This window comes from Dunckerocampus dactyliophorus, chromosome 3 (assembly GCF_027744805.1).
Source record: "Dunckerocampus dactyliophorus isolate RoL2022-P2 chromosome 3, RoL_Ddac_1.1, whole genome shotgun sequence".
Taxonomy (NCBI): domain Eukaryota; kingdom Metazoa; phylum Chordata; class Actinopteri; order Syngnathiformes; family Syngnathidae; genus Dunckerocampus; species Dunckerocampus dactyliophorus.
In genome coordinates this window covers 37,053,306-37,066,354 of record NC_072821.1, presented here as the reverse complement: position 1 = coordinate 37,066,354, position 13,049 = coordinate 37,053,306, and the positions used below count along the sequence as shown (strand labels likewise).

The 13,049-nt window shown below is 45.7% G+C and overlaps 1 protein-coding gene across 3 annotated transcripts in view; it reads right to left on the bottom strand.

Moving 5' to 3' along the window:
• phkb (phosphorylase kinase, beta) overlaps positions 1-13,049 on the bottom strand; it is a 97,804-nt gene that overhangs the window by 18,619 nt on the left and 66,136 nt on the right. For all 3 annotated transcript variants that reach the window (XM_054770105.1, XM_054770106.1, XM_054770103.1), the window contains 2 exons: positions 5,537-5,620; positions 3,107-3,211 (listed from right to left, as the gene is read on the bottom strand). In XM_054770105.1, the coding sequence (XP_054626080.1) occupies positions 3,107-3,211; positions 5,537-5,620 (189 nt within the window). The remainder of the gene's footprint in view (positions 1-3,106; positions 3,212-5,536; positions 5,621-13,049) is intronic.

Sequence of the window (13,049 nt, the reverse complement as noted above, 5' to 3'; positions counted from 1 at the left end):
CACATTGTAGGGAAATATTTTGGGAAATTAACGCAGGCACATTGAAAAATGGCTGGGATTATTTGCTAATTATGTGAAAACCTTTAGCGTAATTATTGCGCACCACGTCAATCCACCCCTCTCTGTTATGATGGCAGGCCAAGGCAAAATAGCGTTATTCCTTTTATAACGTTATTCTGACCTGAACGCATCAACAGCAGTGCAACTGCAACACCATACATGTATCTCCAACTCACAAACACGTCTCCCGTTCCTTCTCGCCATCGGATTGTCACTAGACCACAGCGAGATGCATTCACAGACACTCTGAACATCACAATAAAGTCTTTATTATGCATGTATGTGTTGTCTAAATAAACAGAAAGACAAAGAAAAACAGTATATGGATATTCTTATCACTCACTAGCATAACTCTGACAGCGAAAGTATTAGTGTTAGTATTATTAGTAGCATTTAAGTATGCTTGGAAATCCCAGAAAGTACATCTACACTCAAAACAGTGATTTCAACTTAAAAACATTACGTGGTGTCTTTGAACGCAACCCCTCAAGGCTCACAATAACACGGTTAAAATGTGATTCAGATGTTCTACTACTATTAAAGAGACTTTTGATTTTCAGACATCTTTTATAGCCCATTTTAAATTTTCTGTTCATTTGGCGCTGTTAACACGCACAAATACACTGCTCAAAAAAATTTGAGGAACACTTGGAAAACACATCAGATCTAAACTGGGGGGAAAATGATCTTGAATATGTTTCCTGATAATAAGTGGGTGATGTATTAGTAACAAAATGATGCCACATAATTTGATAGAAATGAAAATGATCACCCTATAGAGGGGGGAAATCAAAGACACCCCAAAAATGAAAGTGAAAAAAATGATGCAGCACACTGGTCCATTTAGCTAAAATGTCATTGTAGCAACTCAAAATGATTCTCAGTAGTTTGTGTGGCCCCCACGTGCTTGTACGCATGCCTGACAACGTCGGGGCATGCTCCTAATGACACTACGGATGGTGTCCTGGGGGATCTCCTCCCAGATCTGGACCAGGCCATCACTGCGGTACCTGGACGCATGGAGGAGATTCCAGGAGACAGGTAGTTACTCCAGGAGAGCTGGACAGGGCCGTAGAAGGTCCTTCAACCCTCAGCAGGATCGGTATCTGCTCCTTTGTGTAAGGAGGAACAGGATGAGCACTGCCAGAGCCCTACAAAATGACCTCCAGCAGGCCACTGGTGTGAATGTTTCTGACCAAACAATCAGAAACAGGCTCCATGAGGGTGGCCTGAGGGCCCGACGTCCTGTAGTGGGCCCTGTGCTCACTGCCCAGCACCTTAGAGCTCCATTGGCATTTGCCATAGACCACCAGAATTGGCAACTACACCACTGGTGCCCTGTGCTCTTCACTGATGACAGCAAGTTCAACCTGAGCACATGCGACAGACGTGAAAGGGTCTGGAGATGCCGTGGAGAACGTTATGCTGCCTGCAACATCATTCAGCATGACCGGTTTGGTGGTGGGTCAGTGATGGTCTGGGGAGGCATATCCCTGGAAGGACGCACAGACCTCTACAGGTTAGATAACGGCACCCTGACTGCTATTAGGTATCGGGATGAAATCCTTGGACCCATTGTCAGAACCTACGCTGGTGCAGTGGGACCTGGGTTCCTCCTGGTCCACGACAATGCCCGACCTCATGTGGCTAGTATATGCAGGTAGTTCCTGGAGGATGAAGGAATTGATACCATTGACTGGCCCCCACGTTCACCTGACCTAAACCCAATAGAACACCTCTGGGACATTATGTTTAGGTCCATCCGGCGCCGCCAGGTTGCTCCTCAGACTGTCCAGGAGCTCATGGATGCCCTGGTCCAGATCTGGGAGGAGATCCCCCAGGACACCATCCGTAGTCTCATTAGGAGCATGCCCCCACGTTATCAGGCATGCGTACAAGCACGTGGGGGCCACACAAACTACTGAGAATCATTTTGAGTTGCTACAATGACATTTTAGCAAAATGGACCAGTGTGCTGCATCATTTTTTCACTTTCATTTTTGGGGTGTCTTTGATTTCCCCCCTCTATAGGGTGATCATTTTCATTTCTATCAAATGATGTGGCATCATTTTGTTACTAATACATCACCCACTTATTATCAGGAAAGATATTCAACATCATTTTTCCCCCAGTTTAGATCTGATGTGTTTTCAAAGTGTTCCTTTAATTTTTTTGAGCAGTATGTATACAGTGGTGCTCTGTCATTCCTCTTTTTGTTCATAAAATACAGTGAAAAGAGCACATTTCACACAAATTTGTGTGAAATGTGGCGATTTGATTCCATTGTTTTAATCATTCCCCAGCTGTCATGTGTGTTTTGTCCCAGCCTAAAAACGCAAGCACAGGGGTGCATTATGTTGTTATGTTAGGTACAGTATGTATGTAGGCTGCTTACTTCTTTTCTTAAAATCAGACAAGAGAAGAGCCTGTGAGCCTGGATTATTGGGGCATGTCCTGTCATGTTCCAGTTTTAACCCCCTGCGCATATATAATAATGTATAAAAAAAAAATATATATATATATATATATACATATATATAAAATGTAATAATAAACATTTTTTTTTACTTAGTTTTCCTCCATTTGTGCATATTTTTATTTAGATCCTTGTCTTTTCCTGTTATTTCACACTCACTGCTGTTTTGACCACAATGACAGAGTTTTGTGATTCACATCACAGCACCCTGATGTGTTTTTTCATGGAAATAAGATTCTTTGCTCGAGACAGTGCATGATATGTTGCCGTGGAACAGCTTTTACGGCATCGTTTGTGCGCACTATAGTTTTTATTTGCTGCCATAACAGCTTTAGCACTGAGCCCGCGGCATTTAAGGCTTACAATGAGTGATCGTCAGTAAACCGAAAAGACTTTTAGCATTTTGACCTTCCATTAGAGCCAGCGGAAGACCATCCTGGCAGTATTCACCCCCCCCAAACCACCACCACCACCACCACCATGAATGTCAGCTTGTCTTGTTAGACAAAACCAAAAAAATATATTCCCCTTAAAGTCTGCTCCATAAAACATGGCGGGCACCGACTCACCTTGATGTCATCAATCAGCAGCATCACGTCCTGGGACAGGTAAAAGTCGCTGAGATCAAAGACGATCGGGTAGCACACCACTGTCTTGCCCAGGATGCGATATATCTACACACATGCGCACACACACACACACACACACACACACACACACACACACACACACATATATGTAAGGGCGGATGTCACGCACGTGTTATTGTGGGCAGCGTATAAAACAAGCCATCCATCCTCAAAGATAGAAAGGACTCGCGGGAGGGACGATAACACATGCACACACACGCACATGGAGTGCAACACCTGCTTTCTCACACACACACACATGTATATATATATATATATATATATACACTGTATATATAGGGAGACACACACTGATGATGATGATGATGATGATAACGCCCTCTGGCAGGCAGCCATCCGGCCCATAAATGTTCCATTATAATATTGTCTTTGTCATGATTCATTTGTTTGGCAGGAAGCTGCTTCAGCTCAACTTATTTGCCCGACCTTCATCATCTTGGGGGCAAAACACACACGCACACACCCACACACACACGTGTGCAAAACACGCAACATACACACACCAGGGGGCGCGTTCATTAAGAATGTTTCTGCCAAGGATTTAAAGTGTGCAAAGATGAAAGCTATTCATGCATCATTTTAATAACTTAAGCTGGCGGGCCACACTGGGTTAAAATATGTGGAGGAGGGGCCGTCCGCATACAGGTGGTCGTCAAACAGAACGACATGCAAACAACACATCCACAGCACGCCAACACATCACATAAATCAACTACTGCAAGGTGGGTGATAAACAAACACTAAGCGCGAAACATAGCACGTAACTTAAAACTGTTATTTCCAAATGCCCGCAAGGCATGCTGGGTAGTCCAGCTGCAACAACATGAACTATGAACAATAAAACATTGGCTATCAAGAGTATGTTAACTCCTCCTTGTTTTTGTCTCCTTAACATATTTTGCAATCAAGAAAACACTGCAAAACGTGCAAAACTGCAAACTACCCAGCATGCCTTGTGGCGGGTTTTTTGGCATGGGTATTGTGCATAGATATTTATTTGTATGTCCACATGGTTTAGTATGTGCGTCGGGTGTGCTGACGTGTTGTGGATGGTTTTTTTGAACAAGCTACAGATACTGACCCTTCTGGCGACTCAAGCGTGCCACAACAGCACTGCAAGTCATGTTGCCGCTACACTTTCGATGTTAAAGGTTAAAAAGAAGGAATTTGGAAATGGCCGGTGGGCCGAATTAAGACGCTTGGCGGGCCTGGTGGGCCCGGGAGCAACACTTTGCCTACCTCTATCCTAAAGCCGAGGTCAGAACCGGTCGTACGGGCTCCTGGGGCCGGTCTACGTGCAAAAACTGCAAGAAACGCACGGAGGGCGCGCGCGTGACGTGCAGATTCTCGAGCCGTAGACTGGCCGCAGAGGTTTTTTGTCATGTCAAACAAACTCTATGGGTGCTTACGTTTGTTTTTCATGTTGCAAGACAAACTTACGCACTTCGTACGTATTCATGCGTCCGTCCGTCTGTCTTTTGTACATTTTTTTTGGTGTCAGGTTTGGGCATAATTTACTCCTTGTGCGTGTCGTGCGCCACACATGCACCCCATCAGCGCGGCCAACGCACGCTCATATATTTCTTACATGCTCCATGCATGTTGAGTAAGTTGGTCGTGTGTTGCCCGTACGGCCACAGTGCACCAATCGCACAAAAACTCGGGTATGTAAATCTGCAGGGGTGCCTACGGTCATCAATTGGAAACAATAATAAATATCACGGCACGTGATGTCGCTCTGTCGTAAAACATGCAAGTGAAGGAAGTGACGTGGGGCTCGCGCATTTGCAGAACCAGTGGTGTTGGTACGCACAACGTAGGGATCATGCGCAGTTTTTGCAACCATCATACAAAGCCCGCATGGAACGCAAGGTCCGTACAGTACTGAGATGTTTTGTGATAGTCAAAACAGTGCATGATATGCTGCAACCCAATTGCTGTCCCTTTGCGTTACGTTCTCTGAAAATCGGCCTGGATTTACGTCACATTCCGTGCCTGTCAAGTTTCGTGCTGTCACAGAATTGAGATTATTTTTCAGTTCAAGAGAGTGCATGATAGGCTGTGTGCTGCTAAAAGCTGCAGGCAAATAGAGGCACTATTCTGAGGCTCTGATTGGCTTATTTTTTTTATAAGGCAGCCCTGATCTTGGAATGAAAGGAGTTTGGTCTCGTACACAAGTACCGGAATGTGTTGACATGCACCCAAGTCACAAGGGTGCATGATATGCTGCTATGGTAGCATATCATGCACCCTCTTTTCCGGACGCATCTGGCAGGCAGCATGAGGTGACTCTCATAAGTGAATTCATGTGCGTGTGGGAGGTTTTACTCGGCGTGTTCATGTGCATACCTTGGAGGTCCCGATGCAGCCCACGGGTCGATCCGGACGCCCACTCAGGCCCAGCTTCTTATTGACGGCCAGGAAGCGGTACGCCTGCGGGGGAGACGCACCAACTTGATGGACAGCACAGAATCACCCCTCGTCAAGATATCCAATATGAAATGTCACGTCTTGTTTGTTCGGGGTAGCGATTCGGCGAGAGCGACGGTCCCGCTGAGACACGTCTGTGGTTGCAGACATTACCTCCGTAAGTCTCCAACACCCGCCGGTGTTGGCGCTCTCGCGCATGAGACGAGGCGCTAATGAAAAGGTCCCTGTGATGACGTTAGCGTCGTCTTTAGAGGGGACCCCCTGGGAGGCTTCACGGAAGAAGATGTCGCTGAACCTCGACACGGATGAAAACAGGCTAAAAATGCTAATTATTAGCTGAGACCTGCTGCTGCTCGAACTTCAAAGGAAAAGTGTGCTTTTTGGGGGGGGGGATTTGGCACATGATCCACAATCCTTATGCGAGACATAAACACACACGCCTACAAATATAACACCATCAACAATTTTCAAATTTCGAACTGAACTGTGTGAGTTGGAAGTGAGCTATGTGTGTGCGTGTGCACACGTTCAAATTGCCCTACAATGCGTCATTTCTTTTTGTGTGGTACGCAATGTAACAGCTGCCTTCATGCAAGCGCTTCCTCTTCCTGTCATGTGTGTTTCTCCTTCCTCTCATGATGCACGTCTGCCACCTAGCGGCCCTTTTTATGCCATTAAAATAGCTCTCAAGCCTAATCCATTGGTGAGGAGTTGCGTCGCGCGTAAAAAAAAACCAACAACTTCTAAATATGTTGTTGGGATCGGATGTTCGTGTTCATAAAAAACGTATGACTACGTCTTTGTATTGAATGAGCTCATATCGATTCCTGCTTTGGAGAAATTCACTCACCATGGTCGGGTCTGGAACCAACTAACCGTGATAAACGAGGGCTTATTCTACTTGTATTGTTCATGATTCTTTTACTTGCTTTTACTTTATTTGAACATATTTTACGTAAAGTTCTTAGCTAAGCAGCACATTTATAAGCTATTTATTACGTTTGTTCACTTATATTATTAACAATTTTTTTTTTATGGAGATTTTACTCGATTCTAATAAACATCCTAACTTTTATTTTTTGCAACTTTTACTTGGTTTTAGCTTTTTGAGATTTTGGCGTTTTTGGTGATGAACTGGAGTTTTTGGATTTAATCCTGAGAAAGACGAGGCAGAAAAGTTGCATACACAACAGCAAAGTACAAGAATTCCCGCTGACCTCATTTATACCAGGAATGATTTTCCGTGGGGGTACCAAAGCGAGAGCAGTGACGGGATACCTAAAGGGGCGGGGCTTGAGGAACGGTCCCTCGTCACCTGTCACGTAAGCGGAGATTCAAATCTTTAAACAGTCAAGACACTTTTCAGACAAGCTGGACTATTTCACGGCGGTGCAGCAGTAATTACTAAGCTGTTATGCCAAAGGGCAAAGCTGGGGGGGGGGCGGGTCGCGGCCTTCCCCTTTAATCGTCGCTGAAAAGCATCTGAAGACGGCATCGAGGAGAAGCCAAAAGCTGAGTTGGGCTAAAAGCCTCTGAAGGCAGCTGCTGTCCAAAATGATCCAAAGATGCAAAGCGAGGCGAGCAGACGGACATTGATTTCAACGCTCTGCTGGTGTGAAACGCTCACCTGCGATGTGCGTGGAATACATCAGCCCAGCACCTCGTTACCCTTGAGATTGACTCGGAATGCTACATTCCTTACAAAAAAACGTTCTTTTGTGAATCTGAGCTGCAGTTCATGCAGTCAGACAAAAGGTGGCACTGTGCCCCTCCTGCTCCCCTGCAGGCTGGGGCCGTGGTGAACTCCAGCAGGAGTGCTCCAATTAAAATAAAACTGAAAAGTAAGTAAAGAGCAGGATGTGGTGTTATTTTTATGTTTTTTCTTTTACAGGCAACTGTTCATTGAGGATGAAGTGGAATTGCAAATGAACAGTCAAGGAAAGGCGGAGACGGAGAGAGGAGGGAGGCTGAGGACAACCTCTGCACTCGGTCGCTCCTGTGTGGAGAATAGCAATGAGGCAGATGGTCAAGGCGTCTCTTCGGCGCGACACGCATCATCTGACGCACTCTGTGACGTCGCCCGAGTCTTTCCCGTTTGTTACTGAAAAGGGACCTTTTCATGAGGTTTAACAGTAGTATGTGCCCCTAGAGCCTGTTTATCAGCACTGAATGGGATTTCTCTTCATGACGTCAAGAAGGAAAAACAAAACAGGCTTCACTGCACATCTTATTTTTCAAAACAGGCTTGATATTCATATTTTTTTTAAATGAGCCCATCTATTTCAAGGTGCAATGAGGCAGAGATTTGCATATACGCCCACACTATTTACCCTCTGGACCAGTTCAACCATGGACCAGCTCTACACTCTCAGCAGGGTGCTTGAGGGTGCACGGCAGTTTGCCCAACCAGTCGACATGTGCTTTGTAGACTTGGAGAAGACATTCGACCGTACGAACGAAATTCTGTGGGAAGTACTCCGGGGGTATGGGGTGCCGGGCCATCTAATTCAGGTGGTTCGTTCCCTGTATGACCGGTGTATGACTCCGCCAGGGCTGCCCTATGTCACTGATTCTGTGCATTACTCTTATGGACAGAACTTCTAGACGCAGCCAGGCCATTGAAGGGTTCCGGTTTGGGGGCTGCAGGATCAGGTCTCTGCTTTTGGTAGATGACTCTCACTGGATCGGTTCACAGCCGAGTATGAAACAGCTGGGATGAGAATCAGCACCTCCAAGTCCGAGTTCATGGTTCTCGCTTGGAAAAGGGTGGAGTGTCATCTCCGAGTCAGGTATGAGATCCTGCCCCAAGTGGAGGACTTTAAGTACCTTGGGGTCTTGTTCACCAGTGAGGGAAGGATGGAACACGAGATGGACAGGCTGATTGGTGCGGCATCTGCAGTGATGCGGACTCTGAAGAGGGATTTGAAGCCAAAAGCAAAGCTCTCAATGTACTGGTCGATCCATGTTCCTACCCTCATCTATGGTCATAAACTTTGGGTAGTGACCAAAAGGGCAAGATTGCAGGTACAAGCAGCCGAAATGAGTTTTCTCCGTAGGGTGGCTGGCTCTCCCTTGGAGATAAGGTGAGAAACTCGGAGTAGAACCACTGCTCCTCTGCATTGGGAGGAGCCAATGAGGTGGCTCGGGCATCTGGTCAGGATGCCTCCTGGACGCCTCCCTGGGGTGGTGTTCAGGGCACGTCCGACCGGTAGACTGCCTCGGGGAAGACCCAGGACATGTTGGAGAGACTATGTCTCTCAACTAGCCTTGGAACACCTCGGGATCTGCCGGGAGGAGCTGGAAGAAGTAACCAAGGAGAGGGAAGCCTGGGCTTTCCTGCTCCGCGATCCAAGATGGATGGATGGATGGATGGATGGATGGATGGATGGATGGTTGGATGGATGGATGGATGGCCCAGTTTCATGCCACTGAGTGCCATTGGAAAGTACATCTTTTTGATATACGCTATTCCCCACCATTCTCAGGCACATAAAAATGTCTATTTTGACACTAACATGAACCAACATCAAACCAAACACCTCCCTCACTCACGATGCAACCAAAATTAGGCACAAAAAGGCTTCCCAGCATGCCTTGCGGGTTATAAACTAACATCAAATAGTATTGCTTTGCATGTACATTTGTGTGCATTATGTGTTCTGCATGTGTTAGTTTTGCTTGCACCGTGAGTGAGGGTTGGGAAGCTCCTGTTGGTTTGTGATGCGTGAGTCAGGGTGTTACTATCAAGCTAATTCACTGCATATAAAGAACAACGCCTCAAGCAAGGTGAAGATTGTCTCTGACTACTTTCTATGTGACCCAAAGAGGTGGAATTATGTAAAGTAGGTTGAATTATGGAGATTTGAAACACAAAGTGAAGGGTTTTTCCCACATTAAAAAATCATCTATTGATTGGGGATGCTCCAATCAATTAATAATAAATGCTTTTCAAAGCCCATCACAAAAACAGATCGGCGTGCGGCGGCAAACACGTTTTCCTCGCTGTCACTGGCGGGCAGCTAGCTCGCTAGCTAGGGGTTGTCCGCCGAGCTTCTGGTCTTCGGATTCCAAATGGGACTTTTTACCACAGTCACATTTTGTTTTTAAAACAAACGAGCAATGCGAGTCGTTCGGAGCTCTACTCTCGACAGCTCTAATTGTGATGAAAGTCGGATATCCCTGCAACCAAGTCAAGCAGGACAGACTTCTACTTACTCGAGATATTTATTTGGATTATTTCATTCTGTTCATGTTGTTATCTTGAGCTAAAAAAATAAGTTATTGAACAATTGATTTCCGATGTATTTGTTTCACCAAAGTAAGGGCTAAAAACCCTCAGAAAAACTGCCCAAAGGTTTATTTTGTAATAATTAGCTATTTGCCAGGGGCTGTCTAACGGCGTTCCTGGCTGATAGCATTCATCATAAATAAATTGATGTACAGGTGCAGCCATGTGATCCGTATCGGCTGATTGGTAGCGCATCCTTAGTTTTGATTGAAAAAAAAAATCTTCAAACTCGCGGAGTCGCGAGAGCAAAAACGACTACACACACTCAGGAAAAAAAAGAGAGGCTTCGCTACACATCTTCAAATGTATCCTAGAATTTAGCCAACTATCCGCCTGTCAGTTCCATGCGTGGGAGATGTAAGTTTGTTTTTTCTTCAGCGAACAGGCTGCGCTAGCATGATGCTGCTGTTTAAATGTGAGTGTAATGTTAGCACTTTAGCTCTCACAGCTGTTGCTAACGTTTGTGTCCTCCTGTCCCACTCCTTCGTGCAGCGGTTCTCAATTATTTTCTGTCATGCCCCTGCTGGGGGACAGAAATGTTTTTGTAAATACAGGAGAGACAGGATACCTTCATCCTGCGACGTCGTGTCTGTTTACGAACGATGCCTTCAATGAGGCGTGGTTTTTGCAGTTTCCCTGTATGACGGCGACAGTTTGACCCTGGAGCAGACTATTTCTACCACAGAGTGCAACTGTTTCCAAACAGCAACAAATTGGAGTTGGGCTCGTCTTGCGCATACAGCGTAGCGGCATGCTAGCGGCATGTGAGGGGCTTCATCTGCAAGAGGGATCACACAGACTCAGCGGAGGGGGTGACGCGGAGGGAAAAGTCCATTAGCGGGGAGGCAGGAAATCGAAAAAACTGTCTTTACAGTTATCCACTCTACAAAGTGTCTCTCTTTTAATTTGCAGTCTGTTACCGTAACGCCCGTCTCTGCCATTCCCCTGCGACGCTCCCGCTCTGACCTGAGGTGGGATCAACGTAGGGGGGAATTTGAGCACTTTGATGACGGCGATATACTGTATTAACATATCACCGTGTGATGCATAACCGCAGCTTGCTTTTGTGCCGTGCACCTCTGTCGCTCGTCATCTGCAGTGTTTTTTTTTTCCTCCATCACCATCATCACCGGATCGTTAACTTCTTCTTTGCGCAATCGTCTTTGAACATCGAAACGAGCGCTCGGGAGTGACTATTGATCATACGCAGCAGAGGGTGCACTGATGCAGACGCTTGCATCCTCCTCCATACTGACTCACACCGCATCTTTGCATCTCCAACAATGCCAAGATGGATGACGGAGAAATCCCTCCAGCTCCTCGCTCCCTGCTTTGGCGTTTTTAGCCAAGATGGATGTTGGACTGTGCGCCCCCGTCCTTCTGAAGACTATGCAACTACAACATATACATAGTAGACATAACAGAAATATACAGCAATGATGTGTAATCCTTGTAGAAATATTACACAATATCCCTCCCATTTCAATGATATCAGTGTGTGAACGGCTGTCATGTACCATCTTAACAGCAAAAAAGGAGGTCAAGTGCCCTCAAGAATTGCAGTTTGCACCCCGCCGGCCGTCATCTGTACCGTCCCATTCAAATATTCATGGGGATGCGGATGGACTGAGTATAGTGCAACCTCTACAGTCTGGAATTCATTTTGGAATTTCAACCCAACGGAATGGAAAGCGCATCGGCGACGTGGCTCACGGTACGGTGGCTGGGAAGTGCCAAACACAAATGCACATTTCAGAAAACACATAAACAAAAGGCGAAACACATTAGAGTCACACAAACCGTAAAGGGAATGACCGAAGCACAGATCGGCAGCATGCAGATTATCATAACTGTTCCATAACACCATGAACACACCGCCCACGTTGCTGTAATAATCAATAACTTCTCTTTGCACTTACATTACAAGACATGGTGACTTCAGGGTGTGGTCTAATGGTGCTGAGGATATCGTATTACATGTATGCTAGCATGTCGAGGCATAAAAAGTCAGGTTCGTATATCAAAAACGTGACGTGGCAGCGGGTGAAGAGCGACCATTATCACTTCGCAAGACGGGGACGTGCCGAGGGCGACACCGTGTAATTGCCACTCCGCCGTCGTCAGGGGGCCGCCGTCGACACGCAATCACGGGGCTGAGAGGGACGAGGTGAGACCCCGCAGCGCCCGGCGTCGGCGGTACCTCCGAGATAAACACATTCCGCCGAGTGCGTCTGGGCTTTCCAATTTAATATTCAGCACTGTGCCCCCCTCGCCATCCATCTGAGCGAGGCGGCTGATAGGCCTGGAGGCATTGCGGGGGTGGGCAGGGCATGTGAGGGCCTGAGGGTAGGATGACGGGTAGAACAAGAGAAGGACAACAGGTCGGGGAGAGGGGTAAGAACTGACAGATGAGGGCGAAGGCGAGGATTTTAGTGGGTAAGTGTGTGAATAACACACCTGGATGTTGGTGACGGTTGGTGGCGCTTTAGCGAGGGTGCACGGATTCATCAGCACATCGGTACGATACCGTACATGTTAAACAGTGAGAGACAGGAAGTGTGAAGCATCTACTCGATAAGCAAATGCAGTGCTCCTCCGTTTCAGTTTCATTTCTCTCACTGATTGTTATCGAACACACGGGTGTCCAACGTTTTCCACATAGTAAAAAATGAAAGATGCAACGTTGCCACTTTGATATTTGACAAGTCAACACATGTGCTGTACGAATGCCACGTTCAAGAAAAACATATCAGTCATACAGGTCAAAAAGCCTATTATTAGTATATTATTAGTACAGCCTTTTTTCTTCTTAGAATACAACTTTTTTCTCATAATATTTGGATTTTAATCATGTAAAATTACCGTAGAGTTTTACATTTTTTCTGGGTCCTCCCCCCTCCCCAAAATTTCCAAATATTTAAACTTTCTTCTTAAATAATAATCGGAAATTTTGACATTACTTTTCCTTATGATATGAATAATTTATTTTATTTTTATTTTTACTTTATTCTCATAACATTATAACTTTTTCCCCAACCTAATTTTCCAAAAATTACAACTTTATTTTGTTTTGTTTGTTTCTCATAATATTACAACTTTTTTTCTCTAATATATCAAGTCTGATATATCAACTTTATGCTGAAA